The sequence below is a fragment of the Bos taurus genome, chromosome 13, assembly GCF_002263795.3.
Source record: "Bos taurus isolate L1 Dominette 01449 registration number 42190680 breed Hereford chromosome 13, ARS-UCD2.0, whole genome shotgun sequence".
Classification (NCBI taxonomy): Eukaryota; Metazoa; Chordata; class Mammalia; order Artiodactyla; family Bovidae; genus Bos; species Bos taurus.
In genome coordinates, this window is record NC_037340.1 from 59554727 (window position 1) to 59571638 (window position 16912).

The 16912-nt window shown below is 45.2% G+C and overlaps 1 protein-coding gene across 2 annotated transcripts; it reads left to right on the forward strand.

Annotated features, from left to right (window-relative positions):
- Positions 1–79: 79 nt before the first annotated feature.
- On the forward strand, positions 80–15705 carry AURKA (aurora kinase A). Of its 2 annotated transcripts, none has more exons than XM_005214525.5 (9): positions 80–143; positions 3220–3263; positions 4241–4520; positions 5939–5993; positions 6993–7184; positions 7945–8083; positions 12494–12642; positions 14740–14914; positions 15055–15705. In XM_005214525.5, exons 2-9 carry the CDS (start codon positions 3225–3227, stop codon positions 15232–15234), a joined length of 1209 nt encoding a protein of 402 aa, XP_005214582.1. In that variant the 5' UTR covers positions 80–143; positions 3220–3224; the 3' UTR covers positions 15235–15705.
- Positions 15706–16912: the final 1207 nt, after the last annotated feature.

Sequence of the window (16912 nt, forward strand, 5' to 3'; positions counted from 1 at the left end):
GAAAAGGCAGCGCCTCTCTAGCCCCGACCAATCAGCATTCGGAATAGAGGGTTTAACTCTTATTTAAAATGAAGACTTTGAATCTTAACGGCTGAGCTCTCGGGAGGACTTGGTTTCTTTGGGTCGGAGGTGGGAGTCCACAGGTGCGTAGACCTGGGGCATTTCTCTGAGGCTGGCTGGCAGGCAGGCGGGCGGGCGGACCCAGGGTGGCCTTTGTGGTTTGGTGGGAGGGAAGCGGTCTTGGGGATCGCTGTGTCAACGAGGGGAGGTCGGGGCGACAGAGCTTCATTCTCCCCAACCCCCTCCCCCGCCCCCCGTGCTTTCCCTGCACCCTCCCTTCTGTGCTTGGATACTGATATGCCCTGTAACTTGCCGCCTGGTGTTTATTGAACACCCGGAGTGAATGGGGTTGTGGGGGTGGTGGGGGGGGTTGCTTTCTGATGGGATTCTCATGTTAAGTGAGCACCTGGGTAGGAAAGAATGCAGAATGTTTTTTGCCGTCTTGGAATTTACGTTCTAGGGGTGGGGGGTGAGGAGACAGACGGTAAACTAGCAAGATAACTTCCGGTAGGGATGAGTACTAGGAAGTGGGCTAGTTTGAATAGACTAGCCAGGAAAGGCCCTTGTCCGGGCAGCATGGATGAGTGGGTGAATAAATAAACCTGGAAGCCAGTGTTTCTCAAACCGTAGACCCTGATTACCTTTATAGGGATTACTTGAGCGTTCTAGTTAAAAATATAAACCCACCTAAGGGATAAGAGGGGCTTCCCAGGTGGCGCTAGTAGTAAAGAACCCTCAGGAGATGGAAGCGACTCAGGTTCGATCCCTGGCCCTCCCTGGAGGAGGGCATGGCAACCCACTCCAGTATTCTTGCCTGGAGAATCCCATAGACAGAGAAGTCTGGTGAGCTACAGTCCATAGGGTTGCACAGAGTTAGACTCGACCCATGCAGGCAAGGGATCAGAAGTGCTTGGGCGTTGGACTCAGGTGTTTGTATTTTTATCAAGCTCTGCAGGTGATTCTGATGTTTCATTGAGAACTGGTGTATGCCCGGTGTATACTGGTCATCTGGGGATGTCTTTGAAACGCAGGGTCTTAATTTGTTAGGTCTAGAGTTGGGCTCCAAAGTCTCCATTTCTAACAGTTGTCCTCCTGATGTACATGTGGCTACCATCCTTGACTTTCACGGTTTTCTTTTCATCCTTAACCTTCCTTGTTGTTTGAATTAAACGTGTTTCAGAGCATACTCATTTCCTCTCCACTCTCCTTCATATGTGCGGGTAATTTGCAGGTTTGATGAAGGAAGGAAAAGTCTCCACCCACAGTGCTATTAAATCTGCTTTTCTATGTAGACTAGTAGGATCTCCAGTTTGAAGTGCAGGGATCTTATGCAGGTTGTCTGGACATGAGACTCTCGAACTTGGCTGGAGTCCAGAATCACCTGAGACACTGTCTTCTGTGGCTCTCTGCGGAATTCTGAATCAGAGACTTAGTCCATTCTGTTCCGTTATTCTTCCTGAGAAGGAAAAGTGTATTACCTGGAGCGAATGAACATTGATAGCTTCTATAAAACTAGTGTCTGTAGAGCTATGTGATCTCATGAGTCAGCTGCTTGTAACTGTCAGGGAGAGTGAAGAAGGCACCACAGCGTGGGTGAAATTATGGTTCACATGATAGAATGTATTTCCTTTTCTTGCCTATTTCTGAATGGCTGTTTGATATAAGGACTCCAGATTCTTTAGTCTGGTCTCCTCTTGCAGGTGGAGTTATTTATTTGCTTATAAAGTAGATGTGAAAGTGGGGGTCTGAAGAGTGCTTTCTGACTGGATTCTAGAATTTAGGGAGCAAGAGAAATGGATAAAGGTTTCTCTGGCGCAAGGATCCGTATATCTGACTTGTTAGAGGGATCACTGGGCTTGGTGTTGCAAATGGACCATAATGGGGCAAAGGTGAAAGCAGAGTAACCACTGGGAGCTTTTTGCAAATAATTGAAGGGAGAGAAAATTGTGGTTTGACCAGGTGGGAGTAGGAAATGTGAGCAGTGATTTTCAAAATAGAGCCTGTAGGATATGCTGATGGCTTAGATACAGGGTTTGAGGGAGAACCATGTAAAAGATTATAGGACTTTAGACTTGAGCAACTGGCAGGATGGAGAGAGCAGGTTAAGGGGAATGGTGATTGGGAGGAAGCAGGACGTCATTTGGGGACAGGTTAAGATTGAGATGCCACTCAGATTACCAGGTGGTAGGAGTTCAGAGGAGAGCTTTGGGCTCGAGATGGAAATTTGGGGGTCCTCAGCCTATGGGTGGTATTGAAAGCCGGGGGAAAAAGAGATTTCATTTGGTGTGTTGGGTTGAGATGCCTGGCAGGCTTTCCTGGGGCATGCTTAGCAGGTGATAGAGAGCCTGGCAGGAGAGGAGAGGACAGAAGGCACCAATTTGCATTCTCCTAATAGAGTTGTTTAGAGCCCTGGGGCCCTAGGAAGGTGTAGACAGAGAGTGGGGAATCCCTTCCACGGTTACCCTAGACACTGAGATTGGTGGCACAGGTGAGGATCATCAGCAAAGGTGTTTGCTTTGGGACAGCTAGTAGACAAGTCTGTGCAGGAATAGAGTGCAGGACCCCCTGGAATGCTGGGAATGCTTCTGAGGGGAAGGCTGAGAATTGACCTTTGGATCTGGCAACAGTGGGGTCAGCCTGGAGCCAGGTGGGGATGAAAACCCTGTGGGAGGGAGCCTGCAGCCTGGTGAGGGAAGTGATTGAGACAACTGTTGCCCAGTTCTGCTGCTGAAAGGGGAAGCCAGAGATGTGGTCATAGTTTGAGTCAATTTAAGGGTAAAGAGGACTTTTTTTTTTTAAGGCAGCACTTAAGGAAGCCGGCCTGTTGACTGATGGAAGGGATTCATTAGAGAGATGATGGGAGAAAGGGACAACGCAGTTCAGGAGTGGGGTTGGAGTACCAGGGAGGGGAGAGGATGGGATGCAGTGAGTGAGGGGAGAGAAAGGCCCCACACCTGAACCTGATGAAAGCCCCATACTTATGCTCTATCACAAGAGAAAATGCTGCTCCCTCATCGGCCTTCATTGGACAACAAATCATGTAAAATTCTGGGTGATGCTGAGGCTTTTTTTTTCATCAGGATTTTTAACCCTGATCCAGTGTGACACTTTGAAGCAGATGGATTTTTACAATTAAAGGTGGTTCTTTTTTCTTTTCAGGCATCATGGACAGATGTAAAGAAAACTGCATCTCAGGGCCTAAGGTAAATTGAATAATCAGGAATCTCAGATCCCTTTTGTAAAACCCAAAGGGAAGCTGGGTTTAAGTCTAGAGTTGTTTTCACCTTTCCTTTGAGATGTGACTGTGGTTCCTCCACCACGTCCCTGGGTGGGAACTCGTTGCTTTTCTCAGCATTCATCAAGGCTCTGTTGCTTCTCTCAGTGTAACTTTTATTTTGCTCTAAGTTTTTGAAGAGCCTATGTTTGTTTCCTCTTTTGCCTCAGATCCGTTTTGTGAGTACTTGGAAACTGAAACACTAGTAAATCAATAGTAATTAGCTTTGGGGACATTAAAACTGTGCTCATCACTATTAAAAAAATTATATAATTAGCTTTTTGTGGAACATGTGGCAAATACAAAACTTCACGCAAAGATAATCACTATTGAATATTTGATATGTTTAGAGAAAAGACTGAAAAAATACAAGTATTGTTGAAGAAATTTCAGTGGAATTGGGATTTTAGTATAAAGTTTCTGAATTGTAGCTTCTTGCTAAAGAATAATTCCCAAGTCACTGAGAATTCTTAGAAAGTGTTTAATGACTCACTTTTTAGATAAAAGTTTAGTTAATGAGCATTTTTTTAATGGGGACATGACTTTTAGGGGTAGGGTGTTGGGGAGCGGGTAGGAGGTGTCATTCAGGTATTTCAGCCCTATACTAAGTGTATCCTCTGCAAGTGCTGATTCCAGTCGGTTTCCCTGTCCATCTGTTATCATTGCTGCTGCTGCTGCTAAGTTGCTTCAGTCGTGTCCGACACTGTGTGACCCCGTAGATGGCAGCCCACCAGGCTCCTCTGTCCCTGGGGTTCTCCAGGCAAGAATACTGGAGTGGGTTGCCATTTCCTTCTCCAGTGACAGTCATTATATTGCAGTATTAGAAGACAGACCTTTGGAATACTCTCAAGATACTCAGCTTTCCTTCATGAAGACCATCACATTCCTTTTTCCTCCCCCATCTAGACTGCAGTTCCACTTAGTGATGGCCCAAAACGTGTTCCAGTAGCTCAGCAGTTTCCCTCTCAGAATCCGGTGTCTGTAAACAGCGGCCAGGCTCAGCGTGTCCTGTGTCCCACAAATTCCTCGCAGCGTGTTCCTTCACAAGCACAGAAGCTAGTCTCCATCCAGAAACCAGTACAGACCCTGAAGCAGAAGCCACCACAGGCAGCCAGTGCCCCTCGTCCTGTCACCAGGCCGCCAAGTAACACCCAGAAGAGCAAACAACCCCAGCCACCAGCGCCTGGTAAGCAGTCTTCTTAGGCTCACTGGAGAGCCATTCTTTTATTTGCTAAAAGAAACTACCACATATACAGATGTGTGTTTACTATTTGGAACCCTAGCTTTTACGTCATTTCTACTGAGGATGGGGACAGCATCTGATGTCGGGGTGGAGTAACAAGTCTACTGTGGGCCAGGCCTGACCCCCACCCTTCTAAAGAGGTGGGCAGCCAGGGAAGACACAACAGCAGCCCCGTGTTCTTTGGATTGCTTACTGGGGCAGAGGGGATTCTTGTAGCAAGTACACTTAGAACTGAAAAATTCCAAGGTTCTGGAGTGTGGAGAGAAGTGCTGGGGGTTGGGGGAGTGAGTGGACTGAGGCAGGCGGGGCGAGGTCGGGGTGGGCACTGTCAGCCTCAGCAGGGCTTTGTCCCCTATGTACTGGGAAGCTGCTGATAGGTTTTTGAGCAGAGGAGGGGCTGCCTTGCCTCTTAGAGAAAGCTTATCTGGATATGTGGGATGAATTGAAGAATAGCAATGCTGGACCCAGGGGTAGCAGGTAGGAGGGAGGCCACTGGGGTTTGGCTCCAGTATTGCAGGGGCCTGAGCTGGGTCGGTGTTAATAGTTACTATTTACCAGTTGTTGAGTGCTCCATAGCAGGCTTCCTTCATCCACATTGTGTCATTATGTCCTCGTAAGCACTCTACAGAGGCAGCCGTAGTTTCTACCTCGATTTTGTGGAGGAGGAAGCTAAGACTTCGAAGCATTAACTTACTCAGACACAACCAGGGCAGAGTGACTGAGACAGATCTGAGAGCTCACTTAGGATGCCAACTTGACGGAATTGGGCGGTAAGCCAGACATGGGGATGGTGGTTATACCGCTGGCATTAAACCACTAAACCGAGATCATGAACCGTCGAGGGAAAGACGACAGTTTAGACCTGAATTCAAATATCTCACCAGAGCAAACTGCTGCTGTTGGAGGTTGACATGCTGGAAATACGCAAGTAGGAATGTCCAGCGTAATTTCCCCTCGGCTGCTAACACAGTGGAAGGAGGGTGCTGGCGGGCTCATGTTTTGTTGCACATTGTCTGATGCTGACCCACCTCCTGGGGAAGAGGTGATGAGTTGTTATGGATGGGAAGACTGGTAACTCTGTTTAGAAGCTCTTCATTTAGAAACCGAGGCTCCAGGGAGAATCTACACAGCCTTGAATTTTTAGATTATCTGAGGGCCTATGATGTATCTGCTTATCTTTACTCTCAAAGCTTTATACAGACTTCAGATGGCAGGAGTCAGGTTACAGTGTAGTTATCTTTTTCCTTTTTAAAATAAAACCAAAAATAGTCGAGATCTGTAATTCTGGGCATACCACTGATATTTTGGTGACCACTCTTCGATTCATCTCTAATCAAAGACTGTTAACTTATTCTATTTAGGAAATAATCCTGAGAAGGAAGTGGCATCAAAACAAAAAAATGAAGAATCAAAAAAGTAAGTTTTATCTTATGTACAAAGTTCTGTACCATCATTCTACTAGAACATACTCAGTCATTTAATTGCAAATTTAGTTATAGGAACAGGCCTGTTAAAAATAGACCTTTGTACTTTCACTTGGAAATTTGAAACATCTATATTTTCTAGATCTTCAAAGAGAGAAGGGATTTTAATGATGTTTATGAGAGACTCGAGTTTTTCTTACTGCTTTTCACATTTAGAAAAGACATATTTGACTTAGAATCTGTTACAGAAATCAAGTGAAACTTCCTCTCTACCCTCAGAAGTAACTACTGCCTACAGTTTATGTATGCTTCTCTACTACTTCTAATAAAGAGGTGGAAGTTAAACAACAAAATGTGGTCCTCTTGCAGCCCTATGGACAAATACTTGACTGTAGAGTATTTTGAAAGCATTGATACAATTACTGTATTGGTCTTGGCTGTATTTTCCCTTGCTCTCAGTCTCTGAACTGTCTAGACTCTAGCATGTAATAGAAGGTGACAGGAATAAACCCACAGCCGTTTTTGCTCTAGCTGCCTACCAGAAACTTTCTGAGAGTCTCATCCAGTGGTTCCCAGCCCACTGTCCTGTAGGCTCCATCCTGTTTGCTTTCCCAGAGTGGTTCTCCACCCCAGAGAGTGGTGGCATCTCCACGGCTAGAGGAGTCCATTTGAAAGAGGCTCCCAGTTGTTTCTGGAGCCTTCTTCCTTCTCCAGTTCCTCCTCTAATCCTCCTATGGTCTTAGCATCATTGCTAATAGGTCTGTGCTCAGAGCATAGTACTGTCTCAGGACACTTCCCAGCAAGTGCCTCAGCTCCAGAAGTCCAGACTCATTCAGAGGAGGCTGTGGTTTGGTTCTTGCCGAGGATACGTGCTGAATACAACTTTGAGTATAGAATTATTTATAGGACTGGGATGTCTGCTAGTCATTAATATATCTCATTAGAAAGGATGTGTTTTCTTTACATTTTAAAATGTTCAATTCTTCCCCAGAAGGCAATGGGCTTTGGAAGATTTTGAAATTGGTCGCCCGCTGGGTAAAGGAAAGTTTGGTAATGTTTATTTGGCGAGAGAAAAACAAAGCAAGTTTATTCTGGCTCTTAAAGTATTATTCAAAGCTCAGCTGGAGAAGGCAGGCGTTGAGCATCAGCTGAGAAGAGAAGTAGAAATACAGTCACATCTCAGGTAAGTCTTCAGATGATGTCCGGGAGAGTGGCATACAGAACTTAGACTTCAATGTTTATGAACTTCTTTGTAGAAGGCTGGCTTCATAGTACTGCAAAGAATGACTAAATTCATCACTTTTTCAAAGATTTATCTAGACTTAACTGCTGTGGTTTGGAAAAATTGCTTGAAGGTTTGTCTTGTTAATGGAGTAATTTACTGGATGAGTTTTGTTTTGGTGGATGATTAAAGGAATGATACCTCTTATTTTGAGTTCAGGTTGCACACTGGTAGCCTACAGGTTGACTTTGGCCAGTGGATCTTTTTGTTTTCATTGAATTAAAAAAACTCTCAGCTAGCCTGTGCTTAGCTGTCCAAAGTCCTCCACAGCACATCTGCTGCCGTTATTGAACATGGTCTGCGTTGTCTGTCTCACGGTATTTGAGTTTCAAACTACTGTGGGAATGGCACGTCTTTTTTTTTTTTTGAATTTGCGGAGACTTAATATTTAGCTGAATTCTTTCCCCCTAAGAATACAGGTGGTTCCCGAAGGAAGGAAATAGTCAACTAAACCTGAGGTCCAGGTTTAATACCTTGAAATGCATGTAAATTGATAGCAGTGTACGTCTTTTTCTTACAGTGGGTTCATAGCTTCACATTTTCAAGGGGAGTAGAAGGTGGGATCTGCGACCAACAGCAGTTCTCACCACTGGTGTCACATGAGGGATCTGATACTCAGTACAGATGACCCCCCATACCAGGTGTCCATCTTCCATTGCAGGCATCCAAACATCCTCAGACTGTATGGTTATTTCCACGACGCTACCAGAGTCTACTTAATTTTGGAATATGCACCCCTCGGAGCTGTCTATAGAGAACTTCAGAAACTGTCAAAGTTTGATGAGCAGAGAACTGCCACAGTGAGTTTTCATTTACCGTCCAGACTAATTCTGTTTACTCTATGCCTGTCCTACATAGCGCTGTGCCTTTCATTATGTAATAGAGGGGGCTTTGTTTCATGGAAAGCTAGCTTAATACAGGGGTCCCTAACCTCTGGGATCTAATGCCTGATGATCTGGGGTCAGGCTGATGTAATAATAGAAATAAAGCACACAATAAATGTAATGCACTTGAGTCATCCCGAAACCATCTGCCCTACCCCAGGTCTGTGGAAAAGTTCTCTTCCACAAAATTGGTCTCTGGTGCCAAAAAGGTTGGGGACCACTGGCTTAGTAGGATCAAGTATGTGAAATGGGAAAATCAGAGTAGCTTAGGTGTACCTTATATACAGATAAAACCAAATACCAAATGAAATCTTGTGGTTGGTTTCCACAGCTGTTTCTGTGGAAATATATATAAATAGTTACCCTGTTTAAAAAAGAGAAGAATGTATTTTTGTTTAGTTTTAGATTTACAGAACAATTGAAGATAGTGCAGACTTACTTTTGCCATGCACATCTGACTTCCATTACTATTTTATATCTGTGTGGTACAACTGTTATAACTAATGGACCACTAGTACATAACTATTGAGTGAAATCCACTCTTAGATTCAGATTTCCTTTGTTTCTCATGAATAGATTCAGTTCAGTTCAATCTTTCAGTCGTGTTCGACTCTTTGTGACCCCATGAACTGCAGCACGCCAGGCCTCCCTGTCCATCACCAACTCCTGGAGTCCACCCAAACCCATGTTGATGATGCCATGCAACTATCTCATCCTCTGTCATCCCCTTCTCCTCCTGCCCTCAATCTTTCCCAGCATCAGGGTCTTTTCCAATGAGTCAGCTCTTTTCATCAGGTGGCCAAAGTATTGGAGTTTCAGCTTCAACATCAGTCCCTCCAACTAACACCCAGGACTGATCTCCTTTAGGATGGACTGGTTGGATCTCCTTGCAGCCCAAGGGACTCTGAAGAGTCTTCTCCAACACCACAGTTCAAAACCATCAATTCTTCGGCTCTCAGCTTTCTTTATAGTCCAACTCTCACATCCATACATGACCACTGGAAAAACCATAGCCTTGATTAGACGGACCTTTGTTGGCAAAGTAATGTCTCTGCTTTTGAATATGCTATCTAGGTTGGTCATAACTTTAGATTAGGGTCATGGGTTTTGGGAGGGAGGTCAGAGGTGAAATGCATTCTCTAAGGATACAAGCTACTGACCTGACTCATCCCCAGGAGTTGGTCTTGACCACCCGGCTTGGGTAGTGTTTGTCAGGCTTCTCCTCTGTAGAGTTACTCTCTCTCCCTTTTCAGAGGAACAGCTCTTCTCCTACAGGGCAGGGTATCGACATAAATTATTTGGAATTCTGTACCACAGAGCTGTCTTTTCTCCCTTATTGATTTACTTAAATATTTCTGAGTATGGATTCAGATGCTTGATACTTTGAGGTGCTATTAATCTAATAGCACTTTGCTCTCATTGCTTGTTCCAGATTTGGCCACCGGCTGCTCTTTTACACAGTGCCTGTGTCCTTCTGACTTGTCCCAATCATTGTGGGGAGTGTGGGCCTGTGTTTTTTTTAAAAGCACTTTCTGTTTGTCGGTGCTATAAGGTGCTCCAGCTTCGTCTTATACATTTTCTAAGCCTTAGAATTCATTATTTCTCTCAGGAGCTTTGCTTCCTTTTATTGGAAAATGTTATTAGAAGCCTTGATCTGGGTGCTGGATGTGCTCATTGCTACTGTTACTACTTCTGGGCTTTCAGCTGAAAGAGAGCATTGAGATGTGTGTATTGTAATCTCAGTATTTGCATGTATCTAAAAGCATTTATAATTATCCACCTGTATCTATAGTAAACATGAGTCCCTTATCACATGGATCATTTTACCCTCCTCCTTTGCTTATTGTAACCTCCACTCCAACGCTGAGAAACTTGGATTCCAGCTTCGGCTATCCTTTTATCCAGTTCCAGTGTTCATGTGTAGTGGTGTCAGAATTGTTAACCAGTTACCCTCGTGGGGAACAACCGTTTGCATTTGAGGTTCATCTGTATCCTCTCAGGGTTTGATGGTTCATTTCTCTTTATTGCTGAATAATACTCCATCATATGGCTCTACCTTGGTTTATTGCTTCATATGTTGAAGGGTATCTTGGTTGCTTGTAGTCTTTGATTACGAGTAAAGCTGCTATAAACAGTTGCATGTGGCTTTTTGTGGGACACAAGTTTTCTTATCTGCTGGGTAGATACCTAGGGGTGTGCTTGCTGGCTTGTATGGTAAGTCTACATTTAGCTTTGTGGAAACTGTCAGCAGTCTTCTGCAGTGGATATGCCTACCATCTGTGCATTCCCACCCACGCATGAGCGTGCCTGTGGCTCCCCACCCGCAAGTGGTGCTGTCGTGCTTTTTCAATTTCAGTCTTCCCAGTAGGTGTACAGTGGTGTCTCATTGCTTTAATTTGCAGTTCTCTAATGACATGCAAGGTTGAGCATCTTTTCAGGTGTTTATTTTCCATCTCTGTAGCATCTTTGAGGTCTGTTCAGACCTTTGAAAGTGAAAGTTGTTCAGTCATGTCCAACTCTTTGCGACTCCATGGACTATACAGTATAGTAGACTGTACTGTACAGTCCATGGAATTCTCCAGGCCAGAATACTGGAGTGGGTAGCCTTCCCTTCTCCAGGGGATCTTCCCAACCCAGGGATCGAACCCAGGTTCAGACCTTTGGCCCATTAAGAATTTTTTTGTTGTTGTCTTACTGAGTTTTAAGAATCCGCGTGTATTTGTGATATGAGTTCTTTATCATGTGTTTTACAAACATTTTCTCCCCTTCTGTGGCTTGTGCTTTCCTTCTCTTAACTGTGTCTTTCATGGGCAGACATTTTTAATCTTAAAATCCAACATATCAGGTTTTTGTTTTGCCTTTTTTTTTTTCATGGATTGTACTCTTCTTTATTAATGTGAAAATTGTTTGAAGAAGTTGTATTAATTTGGACTGTTTTTTGTTGAATTAGCAGATGAAGGGCCTATAGAATGGTGGTTACTTTGTTCTGTTTCTTGGTGGAGGTCTCTGGGTAGTATGTACACTTAACTTTTTGGCATTGATCTAAATGGCATTAAATTGGAGTGGTTTTACTTTTATCTTCTACTGAAATCACAGCACTGTTGGTGAATGACCGCTTTGGTTCTGTCTGTGCAATGAGGACATACTATTTCAACTTAAATATTTGCCCTTTGGATAAGTAGAAATCTATTTTATTTGCTTTTTAAATATTAACTAGGCAAGCTAGTTTCTTCTTTAATTGGCAAGTAATGTTTGTACTCAGTTTTCTTCAATCCAGTGGAGTTTACTTTGGTATAAACAGATAGCTGCTTGAAAGGAAGTAAAAGATTGGTTCTTTCTAGATTACCTAGTAGTTTACACACACACACATACCTGTTTTTCTTTCCTGACACACACACACACCTGTTTTTCTTTCCTGATTAATTAAAACTAGTTCTGGAGAAGTGTTAGGGACCTTTACACATAATCCATAATCTTAATGAGGGCGTGTGGAGGGGGTGGATGCAGAGAGCGCTGGTTTCTGCCGGGTTTGAGCAGGGGCAGCCCATTGTCGTCTGGAATCGTACTGTATCCTCTTAGGACATCACCCACTTTGGTGCAGGAGACGAGCTTTCTTTGCCTTTGCTTTCAGTTTATTTATGGTTTATTTAAGTTTATGGTCTAAATTTTGGTGGAAAGCAATGAAAAATGTCCTTTCTGATGATAACATCTGGTTTGTACCCCTTCATTTGGTAAACCTTTTTGGTATAACATGTTCAGTCCTGTTTAGAATTACTTTTTGAGAAACCAGCACTTCTCAAACGTCAGTCAGAACTAAATATATTCTTTCAACATATTAGAAAACAATTCTCATTTACATGTTAAAGCAAATCCTGGGCTTGCTTAAGTTTATAGCTTCAAACAAACCCTTTTGTTGTAATTTTGCCTTAGTTTTAACAATGGGAATGGACTATAAAGTTTTTCTTTAAGAATGTTAAAAATTGCTTCCGGTCTGACTCCCTCATTTGTACCAGTTTTTCAGTATTTTCATAATTGATGGCTTCCGGGCCATAAATCGCCAGGTGCGGATGTGGTGGCGCCTTGTGTTCTCCTGTCTTCCAGTGTCGCACCTGCTGTGTTAGCAGACCTAGCACAGAGTCACCTGTGCTTCATGCTGAACCCGAAATGGGTTTGTTTTCTTGTAGAGTCATCCACTGTCTCTAGTTTTTGCTTTCAAATCTACAAAACATGTTAAAATCTATGTTGAGTTTCCTTTCAGAAGAGATGTCTAAAATTAACTTGTTATATAAATCTAAAACAGATTTCCAATACTTTCTGTTTTAATAGTATATCACAGAATTGGCAAATGCCTTGTCTTACTGTCATTCAAAGAGAGTTATTCACAGAGACATTAAGCCAGAGAACCTGCTCCTTGGATCAGCTGGAGAGCTTAAGATCGCCGATTTTGGGTGGTCAGTACATGCCCCATCCTCCAGGTATGTAACTTCAGAGATGGAACTTGTTTGTTTGGTTTAGCAAAAGCCTAGGGGCTAATGAGCTGAAGAGTTAAATATTTACTATAAGTAAATGTAAGCATAGATGTTGTGGGCGGGTGGGTCAGGTAACGGATATACATGCTTTGGAGTAATTTAGGCCTGGCAGGAAACTAGTGTTTTCAAGAACATTTTTACTGTGCAGCCATTTGTGGATGTTTATCCTGGGGTTACGGACAAGGCAATGGCACCCCAGTCCAGTACTCTTGCCTAGAAAATCCCATGGACGGAGGAGCCTGGTAGGCTGCAGTCCATGAGGTCGCTAAGAGGCGGACCCAACTGAGCGACTTCACTTTGACTTCTTCACTTTCATGCATTGGGGAAGGAAATGGCAACCCACTCCAGTGTTCTTGCCTGGAGAATCCCAGGGACGGGGGAGCCTGGTGGGCTGCCATCTATGGGGTCGCACAGAGTCAGACACGACTGAAGCGACTTAGTAGTAGCAGCATCCTGGGGTTAAAGATGCATACTATCCTTAGAGTGAAGGTGACAAATAGGTAAAAGATGTGACAAGTGTATCACAGAATGAAATGCAGTGTGTAGAGGGGGAATAACACCTGACTGACTGTGGGAGGGAAACTCCACTGCCTCCAGGCCAGGAGACACGAGTTCTACGAGGTCTGAGGGCAGCACCTGCAGAGCTCTAGAACTGAGAGCTTAAAGGAACCAAACTAGTTTGGATGGAGCTTTCAGGGTGGTGGTTAAAGATTCTTTGGTCTGCTCCTGTCAACAGAGCAGTCTTTTCCTGTCTCCTCTTAAAGCAGAGAGATCAACCTAATGAAACAATTTAAGTGAACTCTGTAAACAGAGCTAAAACATTTTCTCCTGTTTTTAAGTTGGGTTTCAATGAGCTTTTGAAACCATGTGTGAAGTAGGGCAATTAAAAGCATACATCTACTGCTAAGAGTTTGTCAGCTTTGGGGTAGGTCTTAAAAAAATTGTAACCAGATTACTTTAAAGCCAGTTAAAAAACTGTATAGTCCAACATGGATGCTGTTGAGTGTGAGATTTGTTTTTAATACAGATCACTCCTAATTGTTTCCAGCAAGGCACTGAATCTGCTAGTGCAGTTTCTTTTTGTTTTGGGGGAAAAAAATCTGGTTGTCACAAGTGGGAGCTGTTGGCCTCTAGTGAGGCAAACAGCAATGGCTGTAGCACCACAGGGCTAAGCTGGACCTTGGCCCGCCCGGTGGTGTCATCACGACAGGAAAGATAAAGAGGATATCATATAAAATTTTGGTCACTTGGCCCGGCTTCACATAGCTGGTTAACTGTAAGAGCTCTCAGGTTACTGTGCTGTCTTTTGAGGCTCTTGATCTGGGCCTTCTCCCAAATCAGTGGTGGTGAGAGGCTAGGAGTCTACAGTGGCAGTTCCTTTAGGCGAGTGAACATTTGTGTGCTCGCTGGGCACCAGTGGCACCAAAGAATAACTGGTACAAGGCAGCAAAATCTGCCTAGCCTTTGCTCCTGTTTTGATGTCTGTTTCCAACCTCTGTTATAAAAACAGACACGCTGAATTGATCACCTGCCTATCCAGTGCCTATACTCCCAACAGTTGTTAACATTTTACCATATTGAGTGTGTCTACATTTTGGTGAACCTTCAAAAACAAGTGACAGACAGCATGCTTCATCCTTTGAGTGCTTCAGTAGTAGGCACGTCCTGAAAATAAGGACATTGTCCTGTATAATCACAACCATCATCACACCTAAGAAACCTAGTCTTGTTAATATCTACTATTTAGTCCATGTTCAAATTTCCCTAGTTGTTCACACAGTTTTATAGTGGTGATACTTTAAATCTTATATATCATTTAAGGAAGTTCTGGAATTAGACATATTTGGGGTGCCACATGATTGCTAGCTGTGAGGTCTGGTACAGCGCCCCATCTAAAAATGGATTTATAATAGCACCTGCTTTGTAGCACAGGAGCTAGCCTAGGAAAAGCGCTCAGTGTTAGTGGAATGGTTGGTGACTTTGAGCAGCTGTCATGATAATAGAAACAGTAGCACGTCAACCTGAGCCTGCCTGTGTTTTCAGGAGGACCACCCTCTGCGGCACGCTGGACTACCTGCCCCCTGAGATGATTGAGGGCCGGATGCACGACGAGAAAGTGGACCTCTGGAGCCTTGGGGTGCTTTGCTATGAGTTCCTCGTTGGGAAGCCTCCTTTTGAGGCAGACACATACCAGGAGACCTACAGAAGAATATCACGGGTAAGGCCTCACTACAAAGGCACCCATCGTTGTTAGAATTCCTTCCTTATCAGCCTTGACAGGAGGCTATGATCTGAGTATTTCTCGTGTTCTCTCTGAGCCACGTTGTGACTCTTGTCACTTACTGTGTACTCATCCAGGTGGAATTCACATTCCCTGACTGCGTGCCCGAGGGAGCCAGGGACCTCATTTCAAGACTGTTGAAGCACAACCCCAGCCAGAGGCCTACCCTCAAAGAAGTACTTGAACACCCCTGGATCATAGCCAACTCAAAACCATCAAGTTGTCAGAAAAAAGAATCAACTAGCAAACAGTCTTAATCTTCGGGGGCAGAGATCCTTAGCCCAGGGCTGCCTGTCCTGGAGCAGGCTGCTGGCATGTCTCCCTGTGGCCTGCCCGCCATCGAGACTCCACAGGACATGCTGCTGACAAGCAGGCAGTGCTCGGAGTCCCACTTTCGCAGACACCACACTCTGCAGCAGTGGGAGCAGCCATGAGAATCGTGCTAATAACTTCACTGGTTATAGAATCAATCCGCAGGCAAGGTTTGAGGGCAGCCACCCCGCAGCCTATTTGGAGTAAGGGGTCCTCATGGAAGATGGACTCAGAGCCTGGCTGTGGGGAAGGGGGTCATGCCTAGTCCTGCCTCGACCCTTGAAACACTGTGCAATAACCTTCCCAGTCCTGTGTGTGTGTAACTTATCGGGTGGCCCTGTCTGGTAACGCGGTCAGAATGAACATGTGATTCTTCCTTTTAAATGTTAAAATAAAGACTTTTGTATAGACTTGTATCTTTACCTCCACAGCATCCCTTCAGGACTGTTCGGTGTCTGTCCAGCACCCCTGCTTGGCCTGCTTGTGGATCCTCAGTCACTCACCTGGTGGGACTGAGGCAGGAGCATGGGCTTGCCTGAGTCTTGGGGCACAAGGGTGTCTCAGCCCTTTCTAAATGGTAAAGCCTTGTTTTCTCTCATGGTGTTGATGTTTTTATAAAGTTCTCACATGTGTCACCTTGCCATGCACTTGCCAGTGCATCCCCCCGGAGTTCACATTTGACAGACACTTTGAGAAACTGGGCTAATCCTGTCACTAGGTGGTGGGGAGGGGGAGGTCGGCAGGCCCATGGACATATGGGCCTTCCTTCATTCCCTTCCTTCCCTCATCCCTCGTCCTACACTCCTGGGGGTGGGGGAGGGAGGAAGAGTCAACCAGCAGGCACCTTGTGATGGGTTAGGGAACAGAAAGGGAGCAGGGCCCTGGGGAAGGAGCCTCTCAGTTGGACTTGAAAGACAGGATTTAAAGTGTAGAGGCAGGTGTGGCAAGAGGTCCTTGCAGCCTGAGGGAGGGCCCTGCAGGAAATATGGCCCATTGGTGGGGGGAACTGGAAGTGGGGTGCTCTGCCGGGGAACACCAGGAGCGGGTGTGAGCGCAGCCAGCACCCTCCAATGTCCCTGGTGCCCCCGAGCCTTGGTCCCTGTCCTGGGCGGTGGACATTCACCATAGTGCATGACCACAGCCCGCTGGAGTCCTCATCCTGAGGAGTCACCTACCCAGTCAGCAACAGCTCACAGAAGTGAGTGATCCCGGCATGGGGGCTGCTGGGGGTTCACTAGAGCTGCAGGTGGTCTGGCTGGACAGAGGGGAGGGGTCAGCCATCCATGTCCACACCCGCCCACTTCTGGGCTCTGACCATGTTCTTGACAGCATGGTGAGGAGCTCCACGTGTCGGGTGAGCCAGCTCCCGGCAACCTGATTTTCCCAGTTTGGCCCTCGGTCTTGATTCTGTGGTAAAAGTGTTCACCCAGCCAGACTCCCTCCCCAGCCGAATCAGAGTCTGGGTGCTGCCAGTGTTCAAAGTGGTTCATACAAGTGGGCACTGCTGCCCCCTCAATACAGCTGGCCGGGGCTTCCCTTACCCTGGTCACCTGGTCCCCATGGGACACCCTAGAGTTGTGGCATCTGTGTCAACTTGAAACCCAAGTCCACAGATAAGTCTGC